The sequence below is a fragment of the Agelaius phoeniceus genome, chromosome 31 (genome assembly GCF_051311805.1).
Source record: "Agelaius phoeniceus isolate bAgePho1 chromosome 31, bAgePho1.hap1, whole genome shotgun sequence".
Classification (NCBI taxonomy): domain Eukaryota; kingdom Metazoa; phylum Chordata; class Aves; order Passeriformes; family Icteridae; genus Agelaius; species Agelaius phoeniceus.
The window spans coordinates 5,040,542-5,066,311 of NC_135295.1; the positions used below are offsets into that span (position 1 = coordinate 5,040,542).

The window sequence follows — 25,770 nt, forward strand, 5'->3', positions numbered from 1 at the left end:
GGATTTGCCTCTATTTTGGGGGCTTTCCCAGGAAATCATTCGTTTTCTGATCCTTTGGACTCTGCACCTTGTTGCTGTTTCTGTTGGTTTTATTCTCTCTCATTGCTGTTTCAGGAAATTGTTCTTCTCTCAGCTCTTTGGCATCTTTGTGCCCACATGGGGAGCGGAGGGGCAGTTTTTAGTGGCAGCACAGACACGAGTGGGTGCCCATGGGTGGGGACCCCCAGTGCCCCCAGTTCCCCCCAGTGTCACAGCACATTCCCGTAGATGTCACCGGGTTCCCGGGGTCGCCCCTGGGGTCCCCGCAGCTCCGCGTAGGTCACCTGGGGATGCTGGAGGGTGGTGGCACGGGGGGACGCTGCGAGAGACACGGGCTGTGGGATCTGGGTGGGGTGACACTGGTGGGTGACGTGTCCCTCTGCGTGTGTCCCCCCCGTACTCACCCCCTGCCCTCTTGGTGACCACGACGTGGGTGTACAGCACCTCCCCCTCCCCTGGGGGGGCCGGGGGATCCGGGGGGGCCCTGAGGGAATAAAGGGGATGTGAGGGAGGAAATGGGAGGTCTTGGGGCGTTCGGGTAAAAGGGGAGAGTGTGGTTTGAGCTCCCCACTCACCTTTCCTGCTGCTTCCTGGCAGCTGCAAAAGAAAGAGAGGAGGAGTCACTGTGGGGTCCCAGGGCCCTGACCCCTGTCAGGATTGCTGAACCCCCATGGGATGCCCAAGCTTCCCTGAAACCCCCCAGAATCTGTGAACCTCTCCAGTGGCCCCAACCAAGTCAGCCTCAAGCACCCAAACCCAGCTGGGACAAAAACCACCCAAATACCCCCAGGGCCCCTGAAAGAACCCTCAACATCCCTGCAGGACCATCCAGACACTGCCCAAACCCTACAGGACTCCCAGCCAAAGTCACATTTCTGGGGCTGTGGGTGCTGCCCTATCACTCCCCAACTCTGGGGGCCTCTACAGCTCCCTGGGACCCCCGTTCCCCATTGTCACCCACCCAGGCGGTGCCACCGGTGCCAGGCAACAATGAAACCCATGAGCAGGAGCAGGAACAAAAGAGCCCCACTGACCCCTGCAGCCACTGCAAGAAACAGAGGGGGACACATCAGGGTTACCCATCACCCCCGGAGTCTTGCATCCCTGAGTAACCCTGTGTGACCCCACCTGTGACCCTGTGTTTCTCTGTGTCCCACGCTGTCACCTCCAGGGCCAGCTCAGGGCTGAGTGCCCGGAACACGCGGTGCCTGTCCTGTCCCAGCTGGTTGGTGGCCATGCACTGGTAGGTGCCCAAATGTGCCACATCGATGTCCCTGAGCTCCAGGAGGGGACCCTGGGCCACCTCCTTCCCATTGTGCAGCCAGGTGAAGGTGACAGGGGCTGAGCCCACCTGCACTGAGCAGTGCAGGGTCACGTTGTCACCTGCACGCACCTGGTGTGATGGGGGACTGGGGATGATGGTGGCATTGGCCACAGGCACTGTGGGGACATAAAGAAGGCTGGCACTGGGTGAGGTGGGATGGGGGTGCTGCGGTTGGGTCACCCCCAGCCCGAGGGTCCCGCTCACCCAGGACGGTGACATTCAGGGGGTCACTCTCGGCCACGCTGTCCCCATTGCTGACCCGGCACCGGTACTGGCCGCTGTCATTGTCCCCAACGTGGTGCAGCTCCAGGTGGGGGCTGGTGCCCAGCAGTGTCCCTGAGCCCTTCCGGTGCCAGGAGAAGGACAGGGCACCTGTCCCTGCGGCCACTGTGCAGCTCAGCACCAGGCGGTCCCCGAGTGCCACCTGTCCCCTGGGGGGCTGTGCTGACAGGGACACCCCCGAGAGCGGGACCCCTGTGGGAGGGGGTGACAGAAGGGGACAGTGAGGGACCTGGGGGGTAAGGGAGGGGAAGAGGGATCCCAGTGAGGGAAAGGCTGCAAAGAGACTGGGGGGTCTTGAAAGGGACTCCAAGGAAGGATGGGGGGTCAGGGAAGGGACACCTGGTGAGGGAGGGGGCTGAATCCAGGGAGGGTACAGGGACCCAAGGGAGGGGATGGTGAGAGCTGGGGAATGTGATGGGACTTCAGAGAGGGGGGAGGGGACGTCGGGAGGGGTGAAGCGACCCAGTGAGGGATGGGGTCTCCTGGCACTGATGGAGGTCCCCAGACAGTGATGGGGGACCCAAGCAGACCGTGAGGGCTCCCCATGCCCATCCCCACACTCACTGTGCACCGTGACAGGGAGCCGGGCTCTGCTCTTCAGCACGACCCCCCCTCAGAGTGCACCTGGCAGCTGTAATTCCCCGAGTGGGAGACCCCCAGGGTGGGCACCAGCAGCTGCAGGGACCCCTGCAGGCCCCCCACCACCTGCCCATCCTGGTAGAACACGTGCAGGAGGGGGGCTCGGGGCCTCAGGGGGCTGGGGGTGCTGAGGCAGCTGAGAGTCAGGGGGGACCCCCGGTGGGCTTGGGGCGATCCTCCAGCACCAGCACCGAGAAGAGCTCAGGGAAGGAGAGGGGAGGTGAGGACTGTGACTCTGAGTCTGCTGGGAAGGGGCTTTGGAGGTGTCAGGAGATCAGAATTCCAACTGTGGGGGTGCTCACCGTGCACTGTCACTGGCACTGCTGCTGACCGTGAATGAAAGGCCCTCACCAAGCCACTGCAGCTGTAGTGACCGCTGTGGTGCAGCTGCAGAGGGGACAGGGACAGCTCGGTTCCCCTGAGGGACCCCCACAGATCCTTCTCCTCCCGGTAAAATCGCACCCTGGTGTCCGGGTTGTCCTGCCGGCCCCGGCAGCGCAGTGTCACTGTGTCCCCCTCCAGCAGTGCCCGTGCTGGCACCTGCAGCACCACCTCATCTGTGGGACAGGAGGGTCCCATCTCACTAAGAGGCTTGAGACAGGTCCAAGGAGGGTCCCCATGGCACTGGGGACATGTGGGTGCACTGGGATGAACTGGGATGTTCCTGTGTGCAGGGCACCACACAAGGGGTGTGAGGCCACCCACAGAGTGGAGCTCACCCAGATCTATCAGCAGCCACCCAGATGATTTAAGATCCCCACTCACCATCTAAGACCCTAACGGGGGGGCTGTGCCCACTGCCAGGTCTGTCACACGTGTAGGTACCACTCTCAGTGACACTTAGGTGGTCGAGTCCCTGCTGCCCCCAGCGCTGCCCATCCTTGTACCAAGTTGTGGCACCGGCGGTCCCCAAGCCCTGGCAGGTCAGGGTCACCCGGTCCCACAGCACCGCCGGCCTCCAGGGGGGCTCCACCAGGAGCTGGGTGGTCTGGGCACCTGTGGGTGACAGGGGACACCAGCCTGCCAGGGCCAGTGTGGGGCTGGGGACAGTGGGGTGGGGCCATGGCATCCCCTGAGGACTCACCAGCGAGGCCGAGGGTCTGGGCTGGAAGGGAGAAGGGACAGGGCTGGGTGGGGGTGGCACCATGGGGACAGAGGCACCGGGGGCACAGGGTGTGGGAGATGTCCCCAAACTGTCCCCATAGGGGACAGCAGTACATTCCTGTCCCCCTTCCTCTATCCCCACATCCACCCCATGGCTCTGGTGACCTCATGCTCTTGCTCTGCTTGCATTGGAGACCTCAGGGGACCCTGCAGCCCCCCTGTGCCCCCTCCCCTCCCCATCCCCAGGGTGTCAGGCCCGTGCCCGGGGCACTCACCCCACAGGAGCAGCGCCACCTTCCCGGCCATCCCGGTGTCCCCAGCCATGTGCACTGGCTGTCACTCGCTGCTGTGGCCACCGCTCCCCTGGCTGGCGGCCCTTTGGATGAAGGGGAAGGAAGCGAGGTCACGTCCGTCCCCATGTGTAGGTGGCCCTTGGTGGGGGCAGGGTGGCCACAAGCTGGGGACAGGCTGGGGACAAGGCTGGGTGGGACAAGGTGGGACATGGAGTTCCCAGGAGGGAGGGGCTCAATGGGGTTTGGGGAGCCAGGGATGGGTGTCCAGGAGAATGGGGGGTCCCAGGGATGGGGTCCCTGAGCAATGGGGGTCCTGAAGAGGGGGAGTCACCTAGGATTGGGGTGGGGGGCATGGAAATATGGATCCCAGGGCTGGGGAAACTCAGGGATAGGAATCGTGATGGAACGTGGGCTCCAGGGATTTGGAATTGTGGGATGGGGGTTCTTTGGATGTGTATGATGGGGGAATGGGGGAGCTGAGAGAATGAAGGTCCTGGGGGATGGGAGATTTCAGGGCTTGGAATGAACAGGAGAGGGTTCCTTGGGAATGGGTTCCTGGGCCATGGAGATCCTGGGGAATGTCAGTACAGGGATGGGGCTCCCAGGAGAGGTGGGACATACGGAATGGGGGTGCCATGGTTGGGGTCCAGGGGAACGGAGGTGCCAGGGAGGGGCAGTGGCTGGATGGACACAGGGATCTCAGCTCCTTCCCTGGGTGCCTCAGATTTTGGTGTGACCCAGGGCCCAGCACTGCCCCCCCTGGGGTGCTCATTTCCTGTGCAGGCATCACATGGGGGTCCTGGGTAGCTCGGCCTCTGTGCCCTCCCCTGCCTTTGCCTTTTTCCTCTCTTTATTTCTCTTTTTTCCTTATTTTCCTCACTTTTGTGCCAGGTGCCCTCTGCCCCTGGTTCCTGGCTCAGCAATCCCAGGGAGCACCTGAGCAAGGAATGGATTGGGGGGAGCCAGGGTAGGGTGAAAATGGGGAGCAGGGGGTGCAGGGAAGGGTGGGGAGGCTGTGGGGGATGGAGGTGTTGGGCTGTGCCCCCTCAACACTTTCACTTTCTTTTTCCTGGACAAGAAGGAAGAGGCCGTTTGTGCTGAGAGTCAGATGGGAAAGTGGGGGGTTCTGTCCTGGGGTAGCACATCCAGAGGCTCCTGTCCTGGCGGGATCCTGTCCCAGGAGGTGACACATCCTGGCATGAGGGGGTCCTGTCCCAGGGTGTGGCAGTTCCAGAAATGTCCCTGCACATTCCTGGCCGGGTGCCTGTCCCAGGGGTGGCACATCCTGGGGACCCCTGTCAATGCAAGGCTGGGGCCCAGCCATGGCCCAGCCCCACTGCACAGGGATGGCCATTGCCCAGCCCTGCTCTGCCCAGCCCCAGGTGGCAGCCAGCACCTGAGGGTCCCCCCTGCCCCCTTGGCTTTGATTCTGGCAGTTTTAGAGCTGCTGCAGAGGTGAGAATTCTGTGGGTGGAAAAAGGCCCTGCCTGTGGTTTGCTCAGCGCTGCAAGAAGCACAAAACCCAATGGGAGCTCAGGCAGTGGCTCTGAGAGGGCCTTTGATGGTTTTCAGAGCAGGGCTGGCTGGAAACTGCCCCTGCAGGTTCAGCTGTGAGGGAACCAGTCCGGAAATGCAGCAACTGATTATTTGTTCCTGTCCCCAAGGGACTGAGAATACCACAAAACAACTGCAAATCCCACACCAATCTGCTCAACAAGCTGACCTGCGCCGTGCTTCTTGAACAAAACCTCCTGCCCTTTGGAACTTCCTGGAAAGAATGTTTGTGTTCTGGATGTGCACACCAGAAGAGAGGGAAAAGTGTGGAAATATTGAGCAGGGGCTGCACACGAGGGGCTGGGGAACAGGGGTGTCACAACAGGAGCAGGGAGTGCCCAGGCAGGGGAATTCAGGGCAGGCTGGAGTGGATTTACCAGGGAATCAGACCCTGAGGCACACAGGGGCATTTCCACAGATTCCTGTGCACTGTCCCAAGCATGGACAGAGCTTCTCCCCTTCCTCCATGGGAAGTCAAACAAGTTTCAGGGTGGGAACGAGCAAAATGGGGAGAGTTCCTTAATACGGCCCAAGAAAAGGTTCCTTTAGAGGCTGGGTTGCTGCCCAGCAGGCAGGGAACAGTCCCATGGAGCTGTTGGACACTCAGGGAGATTCCACCCTCTGTGTTATCCACAAGCAAACGCTGCTGTGGGATGCAGCAGGGGGCTGCTAAAGGGAACCAAAAAGTCTCATTTCACTGTGATTTGTTTGTGGTTTTATTGTGAGGCACTTGTTGGGAGAGAAAGCGTTATAAGGATTCTATAAACCAGAGCATTTTATACCTTGCCAATTTGATTTTTGCTGAGTTTGTTCTTTATTGGGAAAATAATGGTGTGGGAAATATTTTTGCTTTTATTCTATGGATGTGTAATTTTGTCTGAACCAATTGGGCATCAAGTGTTGCCTGGGATGGCTGAGCCAGGAAATGGGGCACCTGACCCAGGGGTGAGTGGGGCAGGGACACAGAGACTCCCAGAAGAGCCATGGGGTGCCCCAGGGTGGGGGACTGTGCTGGGCTCTGAGTCACCCCAAAATCTGAGGCACCCCATGAAGGAGCTGTGACCCCCGTGGCCACCCAGCCACTGCCCATTCCTGGCACCTCCATTCCCCTGGGAACCCAACCATGGGACCCCCATTGCCTTGGTCTCTCCTCCCTGGGGACCCCATCCCAGGACTGACATTGCCCAGCACCACCATTGCCTTGATCCCATCCCATGGGCTGCTTCTTCCCCCAGAACCCCTATTCCTGAGGGTCCCCTTTTTCCCTCTGCACCCCCAGCCATGGCACCCACTTTCCATGACCCCAAATCCCTGGGGACCATGTTCCCACAGCACTCCCATCCCTGAATGCCCCCAGGCATGGAGACCCCAATTCCCCTGGACCCCCATTCTGCTGGACACCCATCCTTGGTTCCCCACATCCCCTGAGCTCCCCAGTCCTGCCAAGACCATCCCCCACCATGTCCCCAGACGATCCCACCATGTCCGCAGCCTGTGCCCATCTTGTGGCCACCCTGCCCCCATCAAGGGCCACCTCCATGTTGGGACAAGATGTGACCTCGCTTCCTTCCCCTTCATCCCAAGAGCCGCCAGCCAGGGGAGCGGTGGCCACAGCAGCGAGTGACAGCCAGTTGTCACAAGCCGTCCTCACGGATGGGTTTCGTGATGGTTCGTGATCTCAGAGTGCAAGAAGAACCAACACGGTCGAAGGGGGTTTGCAGTGATAATCAAAACAAATGCACCTTTATTGAAATAACTGCAGTGAAAATGCCTTGGGGAGGAACTGGGGGAAAGGGAAAAATAAAAGGGAAAAGAGGGAGGAAAAAGAAAAAGGTATGTAGCTACCAAACGTAGTAATGTGGTGTCCTTCGGTGACCAGCTGATGGAGTTCACCAGGTCACATCCACGGAGATCTCAGGGGTGCAGTCCATCTGCACTCTAATAATACCCTTTTTTGATGGGGGAAGAGGAATACATCTTGAAACCGAATCAAAGGTAGTCTATTCAATCCTCGGGGAAAAGAATGGCATTTGGAAAGGGTACACACAGTCCATATTCTCTGCAGTGGGTGAGAGCCATTGTGTTCATGGTCCAATGCTCCCACCTGCAACATCCATCTTGCTTTGGTCAGCTTGCCTCCCCCCGCACACCTCCCCAGGGTTGGGGGTTTCAGTCCCAGGCCTTGGAAAGTATGAGAGGGGGCCTTCTCACATAGGGGTTTCATGTCTCGGTTTTTCTCTGGTGAAGAGGCTTCTTACATTTCATTTTGTCTGTCACGGTGATTGCAAACGAGCCAGAGGGGTCTTCTTAGGAGGACCAGCCAGAACTCAGGAGAAGTTCAGCCAGGCCAAGAGAAAAATCCCACAGCTATTGTTGCAAAAGGTCAGAATATCCTTCTTTCTTCTTGTTGAGCTCAGTGTAGCATATAGTAAATACACCTGTGAAAACAAAACTTTAGCAATGCTCTCAGGTCTCGGGGCCTGGCTGGCATATGACTTTCTCCTACAGGGCTAGACAGGGGGGTCTTTTCTTCACTGTTCCCCCAATGATGATCGTGAGGCAGATGAGGGATATTTCAGACAGATTCTCACACCAGTCCACATGGCTGGCAACACCGGGATGGCTGGGAAGGTGGTGCTGCTCCTGTGGGGTGAGTGCCCTGGGCATGGGCCTGAAAGCCTGGGGATGAGGAGGGGAGGGAGCAAAGGGGGGCTGCAGGGTTCCCTGAGGTCCCAAGTGCCAGCAGTGCCAGTCCGTGTTAGCCACAGTGGACATTGGTTGGACTGGGGATGTAGGGTGACATTGGGGACAGGAAGAGGGGGAAGGAATTTGGGGATGGGGATGTGGGGACTGGCACCTGTGGGCTCAGGTAGCTGTGGGGATAGGGTGGGGGACAAGGAAACTGGGATGCAGGGACAGAAGGGGACAATTCCTGTTCCCAAGGTATCTGTGCCACACAGATGTGGTGCACAGGTGGCTGTGACACAGAAATCTCCCCCTGCTTTGCCAAATCTTTTGGGGGCCACCTCCACGCACTTTCTAACAAGAACTGCTGTCCCCATGGGGACACTTTGGGGACAGCCCCCACACCCCGTGACCCATGTGCCTCTTTCCCAGCAGTGCCACCCCCACCCAGCCCTGTCCCTTCTCCCTTCCAGCCCAGACCCTCGGCCTCGCTGGTGAGTCCTCGGGGGATGCCATGGACCCACCCCGCTGTCCCCAGCCCCACACTGGCCCTGGCAGGCTGGTGTCCCCTGTCACCCACAGGTGCCCAGACCACCCAGCTCCTGGTGGAGCCCCCTTGGAGACCTGTGATGCTGTGGGACCGGGTGACCCTGACCTGCCAGGGCTCAGGGACCGCCGGTGCCACGACCTGGTACAAGGACAGGAAGCGCTGGGGGCAGCAGGGACCTGACCATTTTACTTTCACTGAGAGTGGTACCTGTGAGTGTGACAGACCCGGCACCAGGTTCAGCCCCCCTGTGACAGTCTTATATGGTTAGGGAGGTTTGGGTGTCCCCAGCCTGGCACCCACGGGGACCCCAAGGGCTCTGGTTGGGCTCTGCTCCATGGGTAACCTCCTGGCGTGACCAGAGCCCATCCCCTGCTCTGGGGACATCCCAGAGCATCCCAGACCAGGGGGATCCCAGTGTTGGCATCGGGAACCCCGGATGCACTGGGTGTGACCCAGTGGGGTGGTCTTGGTGCCATGGGATGTGACAGGATCCCTCTGTCCCCCAGACTGGCTGGTGCTCCAGGTGCCTGCACAGGCGCTACTGGAGGGGGACACGGTGACCCTGCGCTGCTCGGTGCAGGTGGGCTCAGCCCCTCTCCCCTTCCCCTGGTTGCACAACAGGCAGGAGGTGGCCCGGGGTCCCCTCCTGGATCTTGGAGACATCGATGTGGGACATTCGGGCACCTACCGGTGTGTGGCCACCAACCAGCTGGACCTGCACTGCGTGTTCCAGGCACCCAGCACTGAGCTGCTCGTGGCTGTGACACTGCAACAAAGGTGGGGCCACACGGGGTCATCAGGGAGTGCAGGACACCCAGGGTTCAGGGTAACCCTGATGTGTCCCCTTCTGTTACTTGCAGTGGCCACAAGGGTCGGTGGGGCCCTTTTGTTCCTGCTCCTGCTCGTGGGTGTCATTGAAGCCTGGCGCCCGTGGCACCACCTGGGTGGGTGACAATGGGGGGACAGGGGTCCCAGGGAGCTGTAGAGGCCCCCAAAGTTGGGGAGCAATAGGGCAGCACCCATAGCCCCAGAACTGTGGCCTTGGCTGGGGGTGTTAATGGGGTTTGGGGAGGTGCTGGAGGGTCCTGCAGGGATGTTGGGGGTTCTTTCAGGGGCCCTGGGGATTTCTGGGGGGGTCTATGTCCCTGCTGGGCTTTGGATATTGAGGCTGAGTTGGTAGGGGGCACTGGGGAGGTTCACGGATTCTCGGAGCTCCAGAGATGTTTGAGGGTCCTGAGGAAAATTGAGGGTCCTGTGTGGGTTCAGCAATCCTGAGAGTGGTCAGAGCCCAGGGAACCCCCACAGTCACCCCTCCCCTCTTTGCTTTGAAGCTGCCAGGAAGCAGCAAGAACGGTGAGTGGGGGGCTCAAACCACACTCTCCCCTTTTACCACAACCCCCAAGACCTCCCATTCCCTCCCCCACATTCCCTTTATTCCCTCAGGGCCCCCCCCGGATCCCCCGGCACCCCCAGAGGAGGGGGAGGTACTGTACACACACGTTGTGGTCACTAAGAAGGCAGGGGGTGAGTACGGGGGGGACACACGCAGACGGACACGTCACCCACCAGTGTCACCCCACCCAGATCCCACAGCCCGTGTCTCTCACAGCGTCTCCCCGTGCCACCACCCTCCAGGATCCCCAGGTGACCAACGCGGAGCTCCGGGGACCCCAGGGGCGACCGCGGGACCCGGTGACATCTACGGGAATGTGCTGTGACACTGGGGGGAACTGGGGGCACTGGGGGTCCCCACCCATTGGCACCCACTCGTGGCTGTGCTGCCACTAAAAACTGCCCCTCCTGCTCCCCATGTGGGCACAAAGATGCCAAAGAGCTGAGAGAAGAACAATTTCCTGAAACAGCAATGAGAGAGAATAAAACCAACAGAAACAGCAACAAGGTTAAGAGCCCAAATTGTCACACAAGGAACGATTTCCAGGGAAAGCCCCCAAAAGGGAACAATCCCCAGACAGTTCCCTCCAGCACGTTTCCTCCACCAGAGGAACCTGGCAGAGCCCTGGATCTTCGTTCCTCTCAGGGCCAAAGCGGCCTTCAGGAAGCTCTGGATTCTCGTGTCCCATCCCAAAGCCCTCCTCTGCTGTTTTCCGCTCACGATGATCTCACAAAGGCCCTGTGGGCGTTCTGGAGTCTCCCCTTTTGCGAGGGCAGTCGGGATCAAGCAATGGTACAGGGCGGGTTGTCAGAGACAGGAAAATTTGATGACTGGAGACATTTTGGAACAGCTGTGTGTGGCAGGGGTGGGTCAAGAATTTCATTTAAATGAGAAATCTCTGCAAAGGAAAGTGGGAATGTTCCCGGAATGGAAAGAAGACCCGTGTCTAAAAATTTTTAAATTTGAAAAATGATGAGGCTTGCAGGCCAAAATGTGGGAAAAGGAATAACAGCTCTTTACTGGGAAATTTATAAAGCAGAACAGAAGAAATAACACAAACCCAGAACTTTCCCTCCCGCTCAGCGCTGTTGGTTTTTGTGGCAGTTATAACCGCGGCCAGCAGGGGGCGCTGCAGGGAGCACTCCCGGCCAGCAGGGGACGCCCCGCTCCAGCTCCATCCCCTCAGGGGCCATGGCGGCCTCGGGCGGGAGGCAGGAGGGCAAATCGCTCCTTTTGCAAACTCACGGCCACCAATCGGTCCCGGCACCACCACTGGCAGCGGGCAGAAGCCGCCAAGGCAGCAGGTTGGATCCCAGTGCCCACTGGCAGCGTAGCAGTGTCCCGGGGCAGGCACACACCCTGCACAACACCCGCGACCGCTCTCCATGGTCCCAAATGGAAGGAAGGCGGCGCGTGACCCCAGACAGGTCTCGGGTCCACAGCAGCACCTCTGGTGGCTTTACACCACAGTTCCTGCAAACCCTCAGCCTTTCACTCAGATGAGGAGGGCAGGGATGGAGCAGCTTTGGGGACACCTGGAATCCAGACAGGGTCACTCCCCACAATGGCCAGAGCTCCTGCTCGATATTTCCACACTTTTCCCTCTTATCTGATGACCACAGCCTGAGGCCAAACATTCTTTCCATGAGGTTTCAGAAGGCTGCAGGTTTCGTTCAAGAATGAAGGCCTATTAGAGCTTCTTCAGCAGAGTGTTGTTGCCTTTGCAGTAGTTCTGGGGCTCCCTCAGTCCCTTGCCAAGAGGGAAAAAATGATCAATTGCTGCATTTCCAGACTGGTCCCTCTTAGCTGCCCCTTCAGGGGCAGTTTCCAGCCAGCCCTGCTCTGAAAACCATCAAAGGCCCTCCCAGAACCACTGCTTGGGCTCCGTTTGGGCTTTGTGCTTCTTGCAGCGCTGAGCAAACCACAGGCAGGCCTTCTCCCTCATAGAATTCTCACCTCTGCAGCAGCTCTAAAGCTGCCAGAATCAAAGCCAAGGGGGCAGGGGGGGACCCTCAGGTGCTTGCTGCCACCTGGGGCTGGGCAGAGCAGGGCTGGGCAATGGCCATCCCTGTGCAGTGGGGCTGGGCCATGGCTGTGCCCCGGCTGGGCCCCAGTCTTAAATGGACACACCAACAACATCAGCCACTCCACAATACACATCACTGTCCCAACACTAACAACATCACAATATTTAATCAACAATATCATCAATTATGTAATATCAATTCATATAATATCCAGCAAAACTCAACTTCCATTTACTTGTTTCTCATAATACATACCAGTAAAGAGCTCTTATTCCTGTTCCCACGTTTGCCTAAAAGCCTCGTAATTTCAATGTTACAATAGTCCAGAGTGATGGGCGTTGTATTTTCCATTCCAATGGAGGTTCCCACCTTGTTCAGCTGCCTTGACAGAGCAGAACAAAGAAACACCATTTCTGCCCGTTTAACCAAAGAGTTGCATTTTTGTCCCAGGAGCAGTGAACCAGGTCCTGTACCCCTTTGGAACTGGGATGGGTACTAGTAAGCCACCTTAGTGGGAGCATTGGGAGGGGGATTGCAGAGCCACTAAGCATACTGGGGTTAAGAGGAACAAATCTGAATTTGATTTATGTCTTAACATATGCTACACATGACTGAATAATTACTCTGTGGTTGTCCACATGCTGGGAACCCTGTCCCTGGCGAGGCTTCACACAACAGAGAATCAGGGGAGAGAAAGCTTCAGTGATGGGGCTGTGAGTGACCCCCACTGGCTGGTGGGGCAGATGCCCGGGAAAAATGTCTGTGAAAAAATGCCCGGGAAATCCAGCTTTGGGAGGAGCCTTTGCAAATCAAATCAACAAACTGTGACACAACAGGAGCGTTTTGCTTTGGGTTTCTTGGAGGGATCAGGGGCTTGCTTGGAGGGTCCACTTGGCTCTCCTCCCCTGTGGGATTGACATTCTCTGAACTGAGAAGCAGTGAGAGAAGCAAAAGATGATCCAAACAATTCTTACCTCATTTACTGCTCCTGTGTTTTTCACAAGTGGAATGCATTGTGGAAGATTGTTTACCTGAAGGGAATTGGTAATTGGATTCTGGTGAGTGTTTTGATTCACTGACCAATTGAATCCAGGTGTGTGTGTGTGGGGACTGTTGGCTGACAGTCATGAGATTGTGTGCAGTGGAGTGCAGTTGAGTGCTTGGCAGATTCAGTTTAGATGTAATGTAATATGGCATAGAATAATATAGTATAATAAAGTAAACAATTAGCCTTCTGAAAAGATGGAGTCAGATGCATCACTCCTCCCAGTTGTCAGGCAAAAATATCACCGATACTCCCCCTCCTCACCTTTTCCTCCCGGTGGTCCTTCTTCCCTGTCCGCACCCGTTCTTCCCTGCTTCGCTGCTTCCCCGAGGCAGCTCATTCCTGCTCGTCCTGGACGTTCCTTCATTGCTTCCCCGATGGAGCGGATGCTGCCTGCACCCACCCGTCGCCTCTGCCGCGTTTCCCACGCTGCCCACAGCCCCGAGCCTGCTGCACCTGCCCAGGGCAGCCCCAGCCCACGGCAGCCAGCCCAGAGCCACCAGTGCCCAGCACCAGCCCGCAGCCAGCCCGCAGCAGCCCCTGCAGCCATCGCTCGCAATGCCAGAGACACGCAGGGGCCATCTGTAATGAGTTAATGTCTTAGTTTGTTCATCAAAACTATAGAAGGGGGAAAAGCCAATAGTAGAAAACCCGCAAGAATAGATGTGACCAACTAATATGTTGCAAGATGAATATAACGGGCTAATATAACGGGCTAAAATAACTGTCATAAGGCTTAAACCACAAACTGTCAGAAGCTAATATGTTGAAAGGCTAACTAAGCAAATGTGTAACTATATGTAGATATGTGCCTATATATGGTAAAGGCTATTGTGAGACCTTGAGGAAGAGGACGGGAGCCTTTGTCCAGGCGACCACCAGAAGGTAGAATAAGACCCCCTAGCAACTATCGGCGCAGACGCAGAGAACACCGGAAGGACACCCAACAACAACAGATAAAAAGGAGGACTGAACTGCCAAGTGGCGTGGGCTGATGGTGGAGCAGTGACTCCCCGGCTACACCCAGCACTCCTGGGTGGGTGCAAGCCTTTTGTTGGCTGCACCCAGCGCTGTAATTTGCCTATTATCTCTTGCTCTATCAATTAATAAATTGCATTTTATTTGGACTCACTTGTTGGATGTTGGTTCCTCACTGCAATTTATAACAAATTGGTGCCGTGACTCGGATCGGGAAAATTCTTGGAGAAGAGCACCTGTCGGGGAGGCGCCCCACCTCATGGGTGGCCCCAAGGTTGCCATTCTCCAGGACCCCCGACCAACGAACCCAAATTCGATAATAGGCAAACTGAGGCCGTCAACCCCATAATCTTTGTGCACAAAGCCCAGACAAGACGCAGTGAGGAGCGTGAGTATAAGCCCTGGGTAGATCCAGTTGGGGTTGGGATCCCGGAGTGTGGCACTCCAGAGCGCAGTGTTTGAGACGTCCTCTGGAAGGTGCGAGTGCGGACCCCTTATAGTGCGGTTCCCAAGTACCCGCGAGGGACTGGGCCACGAACGGGGGGAAGCGAGAGAGTGTGTGGAAGAAGACGCTCCGGGAGGGGATAAGGGGAGAGTAAACCCTCTAAAGATACTCCGGAAGATGGGACAGGGGAAGAGCAAGCCCTCTAATCCCATAAAGAAAAGACCTCGCATAGGGCTCCCCTCAATACCTCCAGATAGCCCTTTAGGCTTGATGATTAAGTATGATCCATTAATGTATGGAGGTTTGGGGAGGGAAACAGATCAGGGCAGATAGCCTTTACTGGTCTGTGTTTGGAGCATTTGAGGATTGGATCTGTCAAGCCCTGAACACATATGTTAATTCAAAGGAACCATTTAGTGTGGAGGGAAGTGAATATGCTGCCCTATGGATTGTTGGTGAGACCCGTTTCTCCCTATTTGTATTGAAATCTGAGAAAAAGAAGAAGAGATCAGGAGATAATTGGGAAATGCCTGATCCTTCTCCCCCACCTTATTTACCACCCCCAGAAAATCCTGATGCACCACTTCCTCCTGTTGGGCAAGCTTTGCTGAAAATGCAATTTGTAGCCAAGGCATGGGTGGATATTAGAAGAAAGTTAGGGAAGATGGAGGATTGGCAGGACAGAGGCTTAGATGAATTGTTAAGGGAGGCCCAGAAGGTGTATGTCAGAAGGGAAGATGAAAGTCACAAGCAAATGAGGATAATGGTGGAAGCAGTATGAGAGGGTCAAAAGAAGGGGCAAATGAGTCAGAGGGTTCCAGGTATGCAAAAGAAAGATCAAGCAAGAGAAAAGGGGGGTGGGGTCGTTTGCTATTACTGCGGGAAGAAAGGACACGTGAGATAGGAATGCCACGAAAGGCAAGCAGATGAGAAACAGTTTCGGGACTAGGGGTGTCAGGGGCTCTACTTGCTGGGAAAAGAGAAACAACGGAGCCCCTGGTATAGCTTAAAATAGGTCCCCAGCAACAGGTATACGAATTCCTTGTGGATTCGGGTGCCGAACGATCTACGGTACAAACTCTCCCTAAAGGATGTAATCTGTCTGCAGAAGTAGTGCAGGTAGTGGGAGCTAAGGGGGAACCCTTTGGTGTACCTATGATAAAAGATATGGTAATTGAAGGGCCTTCTAAAATAGGAATAGGATCCTTATTGTTGGTCCCAGAAGCCGATTATAATCTTTTGGGGCGGGACCTTATGATTGAATTAGGAATAGGGATAGAGATAATTGAAGATAAATTAAGCGTAAAATTATGCCCTTTAAGGATCAGTGATGAATAAGAAATTAACCCAGAAGTTTGGTACACTCCAGACACTGTGGGCAGATTGGATATTCCTCCTTTTGAGGTAACCATTAAAAATCCCGAAATTCCTATCAGGGTAAAGCAATACCCTCTATCCAGCGAAGGGAGGAAGGGATTAAAACCAGAAATTGAACGGCTATTGCGGCAGGGGTTGCTTGAACCCTGTATGTCACCCTTCAATACTCCCATAGTACCTGTTTGAAAATCAGATGGGAGCTATAGGTTAGTACATGATTTGAGAGAAATTAATAAAAGAACAGTTGAAAGGTTCCCTGTGGTAGCTAATCCATATACCTTACTCAGTAAATTGGGGCCTGAGGACAGGTATTACACAGTGGTAGATCTTCAGGACGAATTTTGGGCTTGCCCACTTAAGGAAACATCACGAGATTATTTTGCGTTTGAATGGGAAGACCCAGACACAAACCGCAAGCAACAACTTCGAAGGACAGTGTTGCCCCAGGGATTTACAGAATCCCCTAAGCTGTTCAGACAAGCGTTAGAACAGATCCTGCAGGAATATCACCCCGAGGAAGGGACCACCTTAATTTAGTATGTGGACGACTTGCTAATAGCAGGAAAAGAGGAAGAATCAGTTAGAAAGGGAAGTATAAAGTTGTTAAATTTCCTTAGTCCCAAAGGGCTAAAAGTTTCGAAATCTAAATTGCAGTTTGTAGAAAAAGAGGTAAAATAGTTAGGACACAGGCTAATTGAGGGAACAAAAAAAGTTGGATCCTGCTCGAATGTGGTAAATGTAAAACACTAAAATGGATTTATGCTAGACGTTTATTTTAAAATTTATGTGCAGAATGTTATCATGAAAACCAGAAGAACTCTATGTGGGAAAGACAATTAGAGGCGTTTATTGGTGGGCCCAGGTCTATTCAGAATATACATCAATTACTCGAGAACAGAGAACAAGCTTTCTGGGCAATCAACGCCAGTGAAATCTGCACATATGTTACTCTTTTAGCTTATTGTAAAAAATCATGTATAATCACTTTTGAGTGTGATAAAAATGTATTTGTGCCTTATCCTCATTCTGTACTTAGCATTAAGTGGTATGCCGAGAACGAATATTGGTGCCATCGTTGCCTATGGGTTTATTCCCAAAGACCAACAAAAAATCATGGATGCTAGACGCAATGACAAAGGATTGTATAATCTATTGCAGAATTGAGGGGTGGGAATGTAATCCTTTTGTATGCTTTTTTTTTGCAGGATTTGCCAAAAATGGTGGTGGTGGGTCCAATACTGCCGAGAAAGACCTCTGGCTGGTATTTATAGAGGGTGTTAAAAGGGGAATTAACAGAAACCATTCTAAAATTAGGGGAGCTTTTGGGGAAGTGGGTAAGACATGAATTTTTACAGGCAATAGGGAATCTTTACTAAAGGGTCTAAATTCAGAGGCATGTTTTTCTCATGCTAGTAAACCCACTCCCTTCGTAAAAAGGAATACTACTGGAAATGGATGCCCGGTGTTATTGCAGTTCTCCTTTGGAAAAGGAATTGGGAACCATATCGAGAAAGGCAAAAACAAAAGAGATCCCTGAGCAAATACCTCTGCTGCCGAGAAGATGGTTCACCCCGTGGCCCGATGCAACCGGATCGACGGGTGAGGCAGAGAGGAAAAGGCAAAGGGATCTGCGACCCACAGTGGAGCATGCTTACTGCCTCTCAAATACTGAAGTTCCCTTGAGGACTAACACACTCCGGGAATCTGAAAAGACAGCTCCCCAGGGAAATCAAAGAGTATGTAAGATCTTTAAGGTAGGACCCCACCCTCTTTGGCAAATCTGTGATAGGGGACATAGGAATAAGTAACTAGAAATATAGAGGGGGGGAGAACATCTAATTCAAGTAGATATGAGATTCACTTAAATCTATTATAAGGGTTTTGTTTGCATTAAAACGATTTGATGAACAAAATGGGTAAAAGGGGGGAATTGTAATGAGTTAATGTCTTAGTTTGTTCATCAAAACTATAGAAGGGGGAAAAGCCAATAATAGAAAAACGGCAAGAATAGATGTGACCAACTAATATGTTGCAAGATGAATATAACGGGCTAATATAACGGGCTAAAATAACTGTCATAAGGCTTAAACCACAAACTGTCAGAAGCTAATACGTTGAAAGACTTAGCAAATGTAGTGTAACTATATGTAGCTATGTAAGTGTAACTATATGTAGCTATGTGCCTATATATGGTAAAGGCTATTGTAGGACCTCGAGGAAGAGGACAGGAGCCTTCGTCCAGGCGACCACCAGAAGGCAGAATAAGACCCCCTAGCAACTATCGGCACAGACACAGAGAACACCGGAAGGCCACCCAACAACAACAGATAAAAAGGAGGACTGAACTGCCAAGTGGCGTGGGCCGATGGTGGAGCGGTGACTCCCCGGCTACACCCAGTGCTCCCGGGTGGGTGCAAGCCTTTTGTTGGCTGCACCCAGCGCTGTAATTTGCCTATTATCTCTTGCTCTATCAATTAATAAATTACAATTTATTTGGACTCACTTGTCGGTGGTTGGTTCCTCACCGCAACTTATAACACCGTCCTTGGAAATCACGCTCAGCCACTCACAAAAGCCATGTGGGCTCGCCCTGGCTTGCAGCACACACACTCCATCTGCTGAGCTGATGCCCACAGAGCGCCCGGGCTTCTTGCGGTAACGCTGTCCCTGTCTTCTTTTCTCTCTCTGTCCTTTTCCCTTTCTACTGCCTTCTCTGCCCCTTTGGTAAGAACCCTTACCCTCCTTTATCAATAAACAGTTCTCAGATATAATATTGCCGTGTTTGTGCTTCATTTTCATCTGAGAAACCTTTCAGCAAGAATCCTCCCTGACTCCACCTTTTACAGTGGGATGGGACAGGGGTAGTGGGAGGGGGAATGGGGAAGCCCTGGGTGTACTGCAAGCACAGTGGGGAGAGAATGGGGCAGTCCCTGAGGGTACTTGGAGCACTTGGATGGGGCTGGGGAGCCCCTGCAGGTACGAGCAAAGGGATGGGGGAGCCCTTGGGGGTACTGGGAGAGGAAATGGGGAGCACAGGGTGCCCTGTGTAGCCTCACCCTGACCCATGACCACCTCCCTTGCAAGGATGGGCAGCCACAGGAGCCATGGAGGGAGCACCCCCAGTGTCACCCAGTGCCTCCTGCTTCCCAGAGCATCACAACTTTTGGTGTAGATTGTCATAGATGTCACTGGGCTCCCACGGTTGCCTTTGCAGCTCCATGTACATCGCCTGAGGATCCTCCAGTGGGGGTGCCAGGGGGTCTTGAGGGGCCCTGTGGGAATAAGGGGGTGTGTGGAAGGGGATGGGAGGTGCTGGGGGTTTGGGTAAAAGGTGTATCATGGCTGGAGCCTGCACCCACCTTTCCTGGTGCTTCCTGGCAGCTGCAGAGGAAAGAGGGGAGGGGTGACTGTGGGGTCCCCAGGGCCCTGACTGCTCTCAGGATTCCTGAACTCCCATGGGACCCTCAATCTTCAACAGGACCCTCATGCATCCCTGGAGTACCCCAGAATTCATGAACATCCTCAGTGCCCCGAATCAACTCAGCCTTAATTACCAAAAGCCCAGGAGGGACAGAGACCCCCCAAACACCCCCAGGGCCCCTGAAAGAACCCCCAGCATCCCTGAACAACACTCCAGCACCTCCCCAAGCTCTACAGCACCCCCAGCCAATGTCACAACTCTTGGATTGTGAATGCCACAATCTCGTTCCCCAATTATGGGGGCCTCTACAGTCCCCTGGGACCCCTGTCCCCCCATTGTCACCCACCCACACGGTGCCACCATCTCCAGGCCACAATGACACCCACGAGCAGGAGCATGAACAAAAGGGCCCCACCGACCCCTGCAGCCACTGCAAGAAACAGAGGGGGACACATCAGGGTCACCCATCACCCCAGGGGTCCTGCACTCCCTGGTTACCCTCTGGGACCCCACCTGTGTCCCTGTGTGTCCCTCTGTCCTGCGGTGTCACGTCCAGGACACCGGGGGTGATGGTGGCATTGGCCATGGGCACTGCGGGGACAGAGACAGGGCTGAGGGCACAGGGTGGGGCTGGCAGCCGGTGTGGGGGGGACAGGGATGTGGGATGGGTGTGATGGGGGATGTCAGGGATGGGGTCATAACACAGAGGGGTGTGGGCACAAGGGAAGTAATAGAAGGAGCAAGGAAATTTTTGTTTGGGACTTGGAGATGGCCAATCAGGGGACCCGAGGTGTCTGTGGGGGCTCCCTGTGCCCATCCCGCACTCCCTGTGCACCATGACATGGAGCCAGGTGCTGCTTTTCCCCAACCCCGCCCCCCCTCAGGGTGCAGCTGGCAGCTGTAATTCCCCGAGTGGGAGACCCCCAGGGCGGGCACCAGAAGCTGTGGGGACCCCTGCGGGTCCCCCACCATCTTCCCATCCCGGTAGAACACGTGCAGGAGGGGGGCTCGGGGCCGCAGGGGGCTGGGGGTGCTGAGGAAGCTGAGAGTCAGGGGGGCCCCCAGGGTGGGCTGGGGGGACCCTCCAGCACTGGCACCAAGAAGAGCTCTGGGTAGGAGAGGGGAGAGGGAATTTCGGCCCCGAGTCCCTGGGGAGGGGCTGTGGGGGTGTCGGAGTGGGGACTTTGTGGTGCTCACCGTGCACTGTCACTGTCACTGGTGGTGACTCCCTCCACCCCCAGGATCCCACCTTGCCCCTGCAGCTGTAGTGGCCACTGTGGCTCAGCTGCAGAGGGGACAGGGACAGCTCAGTGACATTGGGGAACACCCCCAGTTCCTTCCCCTCCTGGTAGAAGGACACCGAGGTGACCGTGCTGTTCCAATAGCCCCGGCAGCGCAGTGTCACCGTGTCCCCCTCCAGCAGCTCCCGCGCCGGCACCTGCAGCACCAGATCATCTGGGGGACAGAGGGGATTCATCACATCACAGGGATCTCAAGGGTCCCGCTGACATCGGGACCCTCACTGAGTCACACCCAGTGCACCAGAGGTCATCAATTCCACAAACAGGGTCCTCTCACTCTGGGATGCTCTGGGATGTCCCAGGTCACACAGGAGGTGACCCATGGAGCGGAGCCCACCCAGAGCCCACAGAGTCCCCGTGGGTGACAGGCTGGGGACAGCAAAGCCCCCCTCACCTTCTGAGACAATCACAGGGGGGCTGAGCCCAGTGCCAGGTCTGTCACACCGGTAAATGCCTTTCATGGTGACAGTGAGGCGTTCAGGTCCCTGCTGCTCCCAGTGCTGCCCGTCCTTGTACCAGGTGGTGGCACCAGCGGTCCCCAAGCCCTGGCAGGTCAGTGTCACCTGGTCCCACAGCACTGCCGGCCTCCAGGGGGGCTCCACCAGGAGCTGGGTGGTCTGGGCACCTGTGGGTGACAGGGGACACCAGCCTGCCAGGGCCAGTGTGGGGCTGGGGACAGTGGGGTGGGGCCATGGCATCCCCCGAGGACTCACCAGCAAGGCCGAGGGTCTGGGCTGGAAGGGAGAAGGGACAGGGCTGGGTGGGGGTGGCACTGTGCGGTCAGAGGCACGGGGGCAGGGGGCTGTCCCTGAAAAATGTCTCAGTGGGGGCATTGGTGAGGCACAGATGTCTCGAGGACAGGGACCCCTCAGCTCCCCTGTGCCCCCTCCCCTCCCCATCCCCAGGGTGTCAGGCCCGTGCCCGGGGCACTCACCCCACAGGAGCAGCGCCACCTTCCCGGCCATCCCGGTGTCCCCAGCCATGTGCACTGGCTGTCACTCGCTGCTGTGGCCACCGCTCCCCTGGCTGGCGGCTCTTTGGATGAAGGGGAAGGAAGCGAGGTCACGTCCGTCCCCATGCGTAGGTGGCCCTTGGTGGGGGCAGGGTGGCCACAAGCAGGGCACAGGCTGTGGGCCGGGTGGGGACAGGATGGGGACATGGTGGGGGATGCTGTTGCCAGGAGTGGGGAGCTCAGGGGATGTGGGGAACCAAGGATGGGTGTCCAGGAGAATTGGGGTCCACTGCAATTGGGGTTTCCATGCCTGGGGGGATTCAGGGATGGGGGTGCTGTGGGAACATGGTCCCCAGGGATTTGGGGTCATGGCATGTGGGTGCCAGGGCTGGGGGTACAGAGGGAAAAAGGGGACGCTCGGGAATAGGGGTTCTGGGGGAAGAAGCAGCCCATGGGATGGGATCAAGGCAATGGTGGTACTGGGCAAAGTCAATCCTGGGATGGGGGTCCCCAGGGAGGAGAGACCAAGGCAATGGGGGTCCCATGGTTGGGTTCCCAGGGGAATGGGGGTGCCAGGGATGGGCAGTGGCTGGGTGGCCACGGGGGTCACAGCTCCTTCATGGGGTGCCTCAGATTTTGGGGTGACTCAGAGCCCAGCACAGTCCCCACCCTTGGGCACCCCATGGCTCTCCTGGGAGGTTCTGTGTCTCTGCCCCACTCACCCCTGGGCTTTTTCCTGTCTCCCCGCATTTCCTGGCTGAACCATCCAAAGGAACAGCTGGGAGAATCCCAGGATGGGAAAAAAGGGTTTGGGGGGTGCAGGCAGTGGTTTCAGGGCTGTGGGGGATGGGGCTCCCTGTCTGTGACCCCCCAACTCTTTCTCTTTCCTGCAGCGGTTTGTGCTGAGGCAAGGACATGAATTCTGTCCAGGGGGCACATCCAGAGGGGTCCCGCCTTTAGGGAAAAGGGCAGCTCTGCTGTGCTGACACCCGGCTCTTGTCCCAGGCTCTTGTCCCTGGGAGGTCCTCCTCGTTCTGGGGGTGCCACATCCTTGGGGATTCCTTTCCCAGAGGTGGCACATCCTGGGGTCCTCTGTCCTGGCTGGGCCTTGAGCATTCCCACTGTCCCCCGTGGGTTACTGTGACCTCTGGGGTGCCCAACTTAAGGAGGCATCTTTTATGACCTTGCCCTGATGATGGTAAATCCCAGGATCAAGCTGGTTGAATTCCCTGATGCCCAATTGCTTTGGACAATTTTGGGGTTATATTTTGGTCTCAGATTTTGAGATGACTCAGAGCCCAGCACAGACCCCACCCTGGGGCACCCCAGGCTTGTCCTGGGAGGCTCTGGGTCTCTGCCCCACAAATCCCTGGGCTTTTTCCTGTCACCCAAATTTCCTGTCTTAGCAATCTCAGGCAACACTTGATGCCCAATTGACTGTGACAAAATTATACATCCATAGAAAAAAGGCATAAATTTTTTCCTATATCATTATTTTCTCAACAAAAAACAAACTCGTGAAAAATCAAACTGACAAGGTATAAAATGCTCTGGTTTATAGAATCCTTTTAATCATTGCTTTCCCAACAAGAGGAAATCAAAACACAATAAAAACACAAATAAGTGGACAGAAAAACCACAATAAAACCACAAACAAATCACAGTGAAATGAGACTTTTTGGTTCCCTTTAGCAGCCCCCTGCTGCATCCCACAGCAGCGTTTGCTTGTGGATAACACAGAGGGTGGAATGAGTGTCCAACAGTTCCATGGGATTGTTCCCTGCCTGCTGGGCAGCAACCCAGCCCCTAAGGAAGTCTTTTCTTGGCCCATATTAAGGAACTCTTCCCATTTTGCTCGTTCCCACCCTGAAACTTGATTGACTTCCCATGGAGGAAGGGGAGAAGCTCTGTCCATTCTTGGGACAGTGCACAGGAATCTGTGGAAATGCCCCTGTGTGCCTCAGGGTCTGATTCCCTGGTAAATCCACTCCAGCCTGCCCTGAATTCCCCTGCCTGGGCACTCCCTGCTCCTGCTGTGACACCCCTGTTCCCCAGCCCCTCATGTGCAGCCCCTGCTCAATATTTCCACACTTTTCCCTCTCTTCTGGTGTGCACATCCAGAACACAAACATTCTTTCCATGAGGTTCCAAAGGACAGGAGGCTTGTTCAAGTAGGAGGGCGCAGGTCAGGTTGTTGAGAAAATCGGTGTGGGATGTGCAGCAGTTCTGGGGCTCTCTCAGTCCCTCGTTGAGAGGGACAAAATGATCAATTGCTGCATTTTCAGACTGAATCCCCCAAAGCTGCCCCTGCAGGGGCAGTTTCCAGCCAGCCCTGCTCTGAAAACCATCAAAGGCCCTCTCAGAGCCACTGCTTGGGCTCCCATTGGGTTTTGTGTTTCTTGCAGGGCTGAGCAAACCACAGGCAGGGCCTTTTTCCACCCACAGAATTCTCACCTCTGCAGCAGCTCTAAAGCTGCCAGAATCAAAGCCAAGGGGGCAGGGGGGACCCTCAGGTGCTGGCTGCCACCTGGGGCTGGGCAGAGCAGGGCTAGGCAATGGCCATCCCTGTGCAGTGGGGCTGGGCCATGGCTGGGCCCCAGCCTTGCATTGACAGGGGTCCCCAGGATGTGCCACCCCTGGGACAGGCACCCAGCCAGGAATGTGCAGGGACATTTCCAGAACTGCCACACCTGGGACAGGACCCCCCATGCCAGGATGTGTCACCCCCTGGGACAGGATCCCCCCAGGACAGGAGCCTCTGGATGTGCCACCCCAGGACAGAACCCCCCCCTTTCCCATCTGACTCTCAGCAGAAACGGCCTCTTCCTTCTTGTCCAGGAAAAAGGAAGTGAAAGTGTTGAGGGGGCACAGCCCAACACCTCCATCCCCCACAGCCTCCCCACCCTTCCCTGCACCTCCTTCTCCCCATTTTCCCCCTCCCCTGAGTCCCCCCAACCCATTCACTGCTCAGGTGCTTCCCAGGATTGCAAAGCCAGGAACCAGGGGTGAGGGGACATGGCAAAAAGTAAGGAGAATAAGGAAAAAAGAGAAATAAAGAGAGGAAAAAGTCAGGGGCAGGGGAGGACACAGAGGCTGAGCTACCCAGGACCCCCATGAAAGCCTGGCCAGGAAATGAGCACCCCGGGGGTGATTTTGCAGAGCCCTGGGTCACTCCAAAATCTGAAGCATCCAGGGAAGGTGTTGTAACTTCCAGCATGGCTGTCTATCGAAATGCATCGGCCTGGTGCAATTATACAACAAAGAGAGTGTCAGTCTCATCCAATGACCCTATTCAATTGCCAGCAGGATATTTCCTGATATGTGGAGACTGTGCTTGGGCCGGTATCCCATCAATGCTGCACGGGGGACCATGTACACTTGGACGGCTGTCTCTACTTACACCTAACATGTCCATGATACTGAACATGAGCCGTCGCCATCGTAGAGGCAAACGAATGGCTCATGCATTTGCAGCTGACTGATGGGACGATGTAAAGTTTTGGTCCCCAGCGGCCATAGTTGCAGCATCTTTCTTAACTCCAGGGGTATCAGCAGCAGGTGCTCATGCTATTTTAAATAAGTTAGGGTGTTGGCTTGCTAAACAAACAAATGCAACTTTTTTAGCAATTTCCAGTCTTTTGCTTGATGTAGATTCTATTCGCCATGCGACGCTTCAAAATAGAGCTGCAATTGATTTTCTTTTACTTGCACAAGGCCATGGCTGTGATGAATTTGAGGGCATGTGTTGCATGAATCTTTCTGATCATGCACAATCATTACACTCACAGCTCTCTGAGTTACGAAGGTTAACTGGGAACTTACAGGTGGAATCAGGCCTTGGTATTGATGGATGGCTCAAATCTTTAAACTTAGGATGATGGTTACGTTCTATTGTTAAGGTTAGCATTGTAGTAGCTATTGTAGCTTTGCTGTTAGTATTAGTCTTGCCTTGCTTTTGTATATGCTGACAGAATATGGTGCGAAAGATGATAACTACTGCATTTAATCAAACCATGCTTGTTTAACAGAAAAACAGGGGAGATGTAGAGAGCTTTTTGGATAGTTGGTTAGCTGAGAAAGGACATTTCAATGTGATAACAATGGATAAGGATAGGGGAAACAAGCTGGGAACTGAGCAACCAGTGTCCAATCACTGACGAAGGTCACAGTGACCTTCTCTGAAACGGGAAGACGGGGGAGAAAATCGCTTACCAGAAAATGTAGTTATCTTAGGTAGAAAAGTTAGAAGAATGCAAACATAGAAGCAAAATAATTGTTAGAAGATAGAAGTAGGTGTGGTTGATCTAAGTGTGCTTTAACCAATAATGAGCTCAGCTTTTGCAATATGTATAAGCTTTATA

The 25,770-nt window shown here is 55.1% G+C and overlaps 1 protein-coding gene across 1 annotated transcript; it reads right to left on the reverse strand.

The window, feature by feature from the left end:
• Window positions 1–248: 248 nt before the first annotated feature.
• Window positions 249–21,422, reverse strand: LOC129133533 (Fc receptor-like protein 2). The gene is made up of 9 exons (XM_077191913.1): window positions 21,392–21,422; window positions 21,171–21,191; window positions 20,852–21,082; window positions 20,354–20,611; window positions 1,568–1,837; window positions 1,168–1,479; window positions 1,074–1,084; window positions 615–636; window positions 249–358 (listed from the first exon to the last, which is right to left on the reverse strand). Exons 1-9 carry the CDS (start codon window positions 21,420–21,422, stop codon window positions 249–251), a joined length of 1,266 nt encoding a protein of 421 aa, XP_077048028.1.
• Window positions 21,423–25,770: the final 4,348 nt, after the last annotated feature.

What these genes read in the sequence shown, in the direction of transcription:
- LOC129133533 (XM_077191913.1), bottom strand. Translation starts at nt 21,422, where the DNA reads ATGGCCGGGAAGGTGGCGCTGCTCCTGTGGG. An exon ending in CCAGACCCTCGGCCTTGCTG is followed by an intron (nt 21,083 to 21,170) that starts GTGAGTCCTCGG and finishes TGTCACCCACAG; the next exon opens with GTGCCCAGACCACCCAGCTC. An exon ending in CCTGAATGTCACCGTCCTGG is followed by an intron (nt 1,480 to 1,567) that starts GTGAGCGGGACC and finishes ATGTCCCCACAG; the next exon opens with TGCCTGTGGCCAATGCCACC.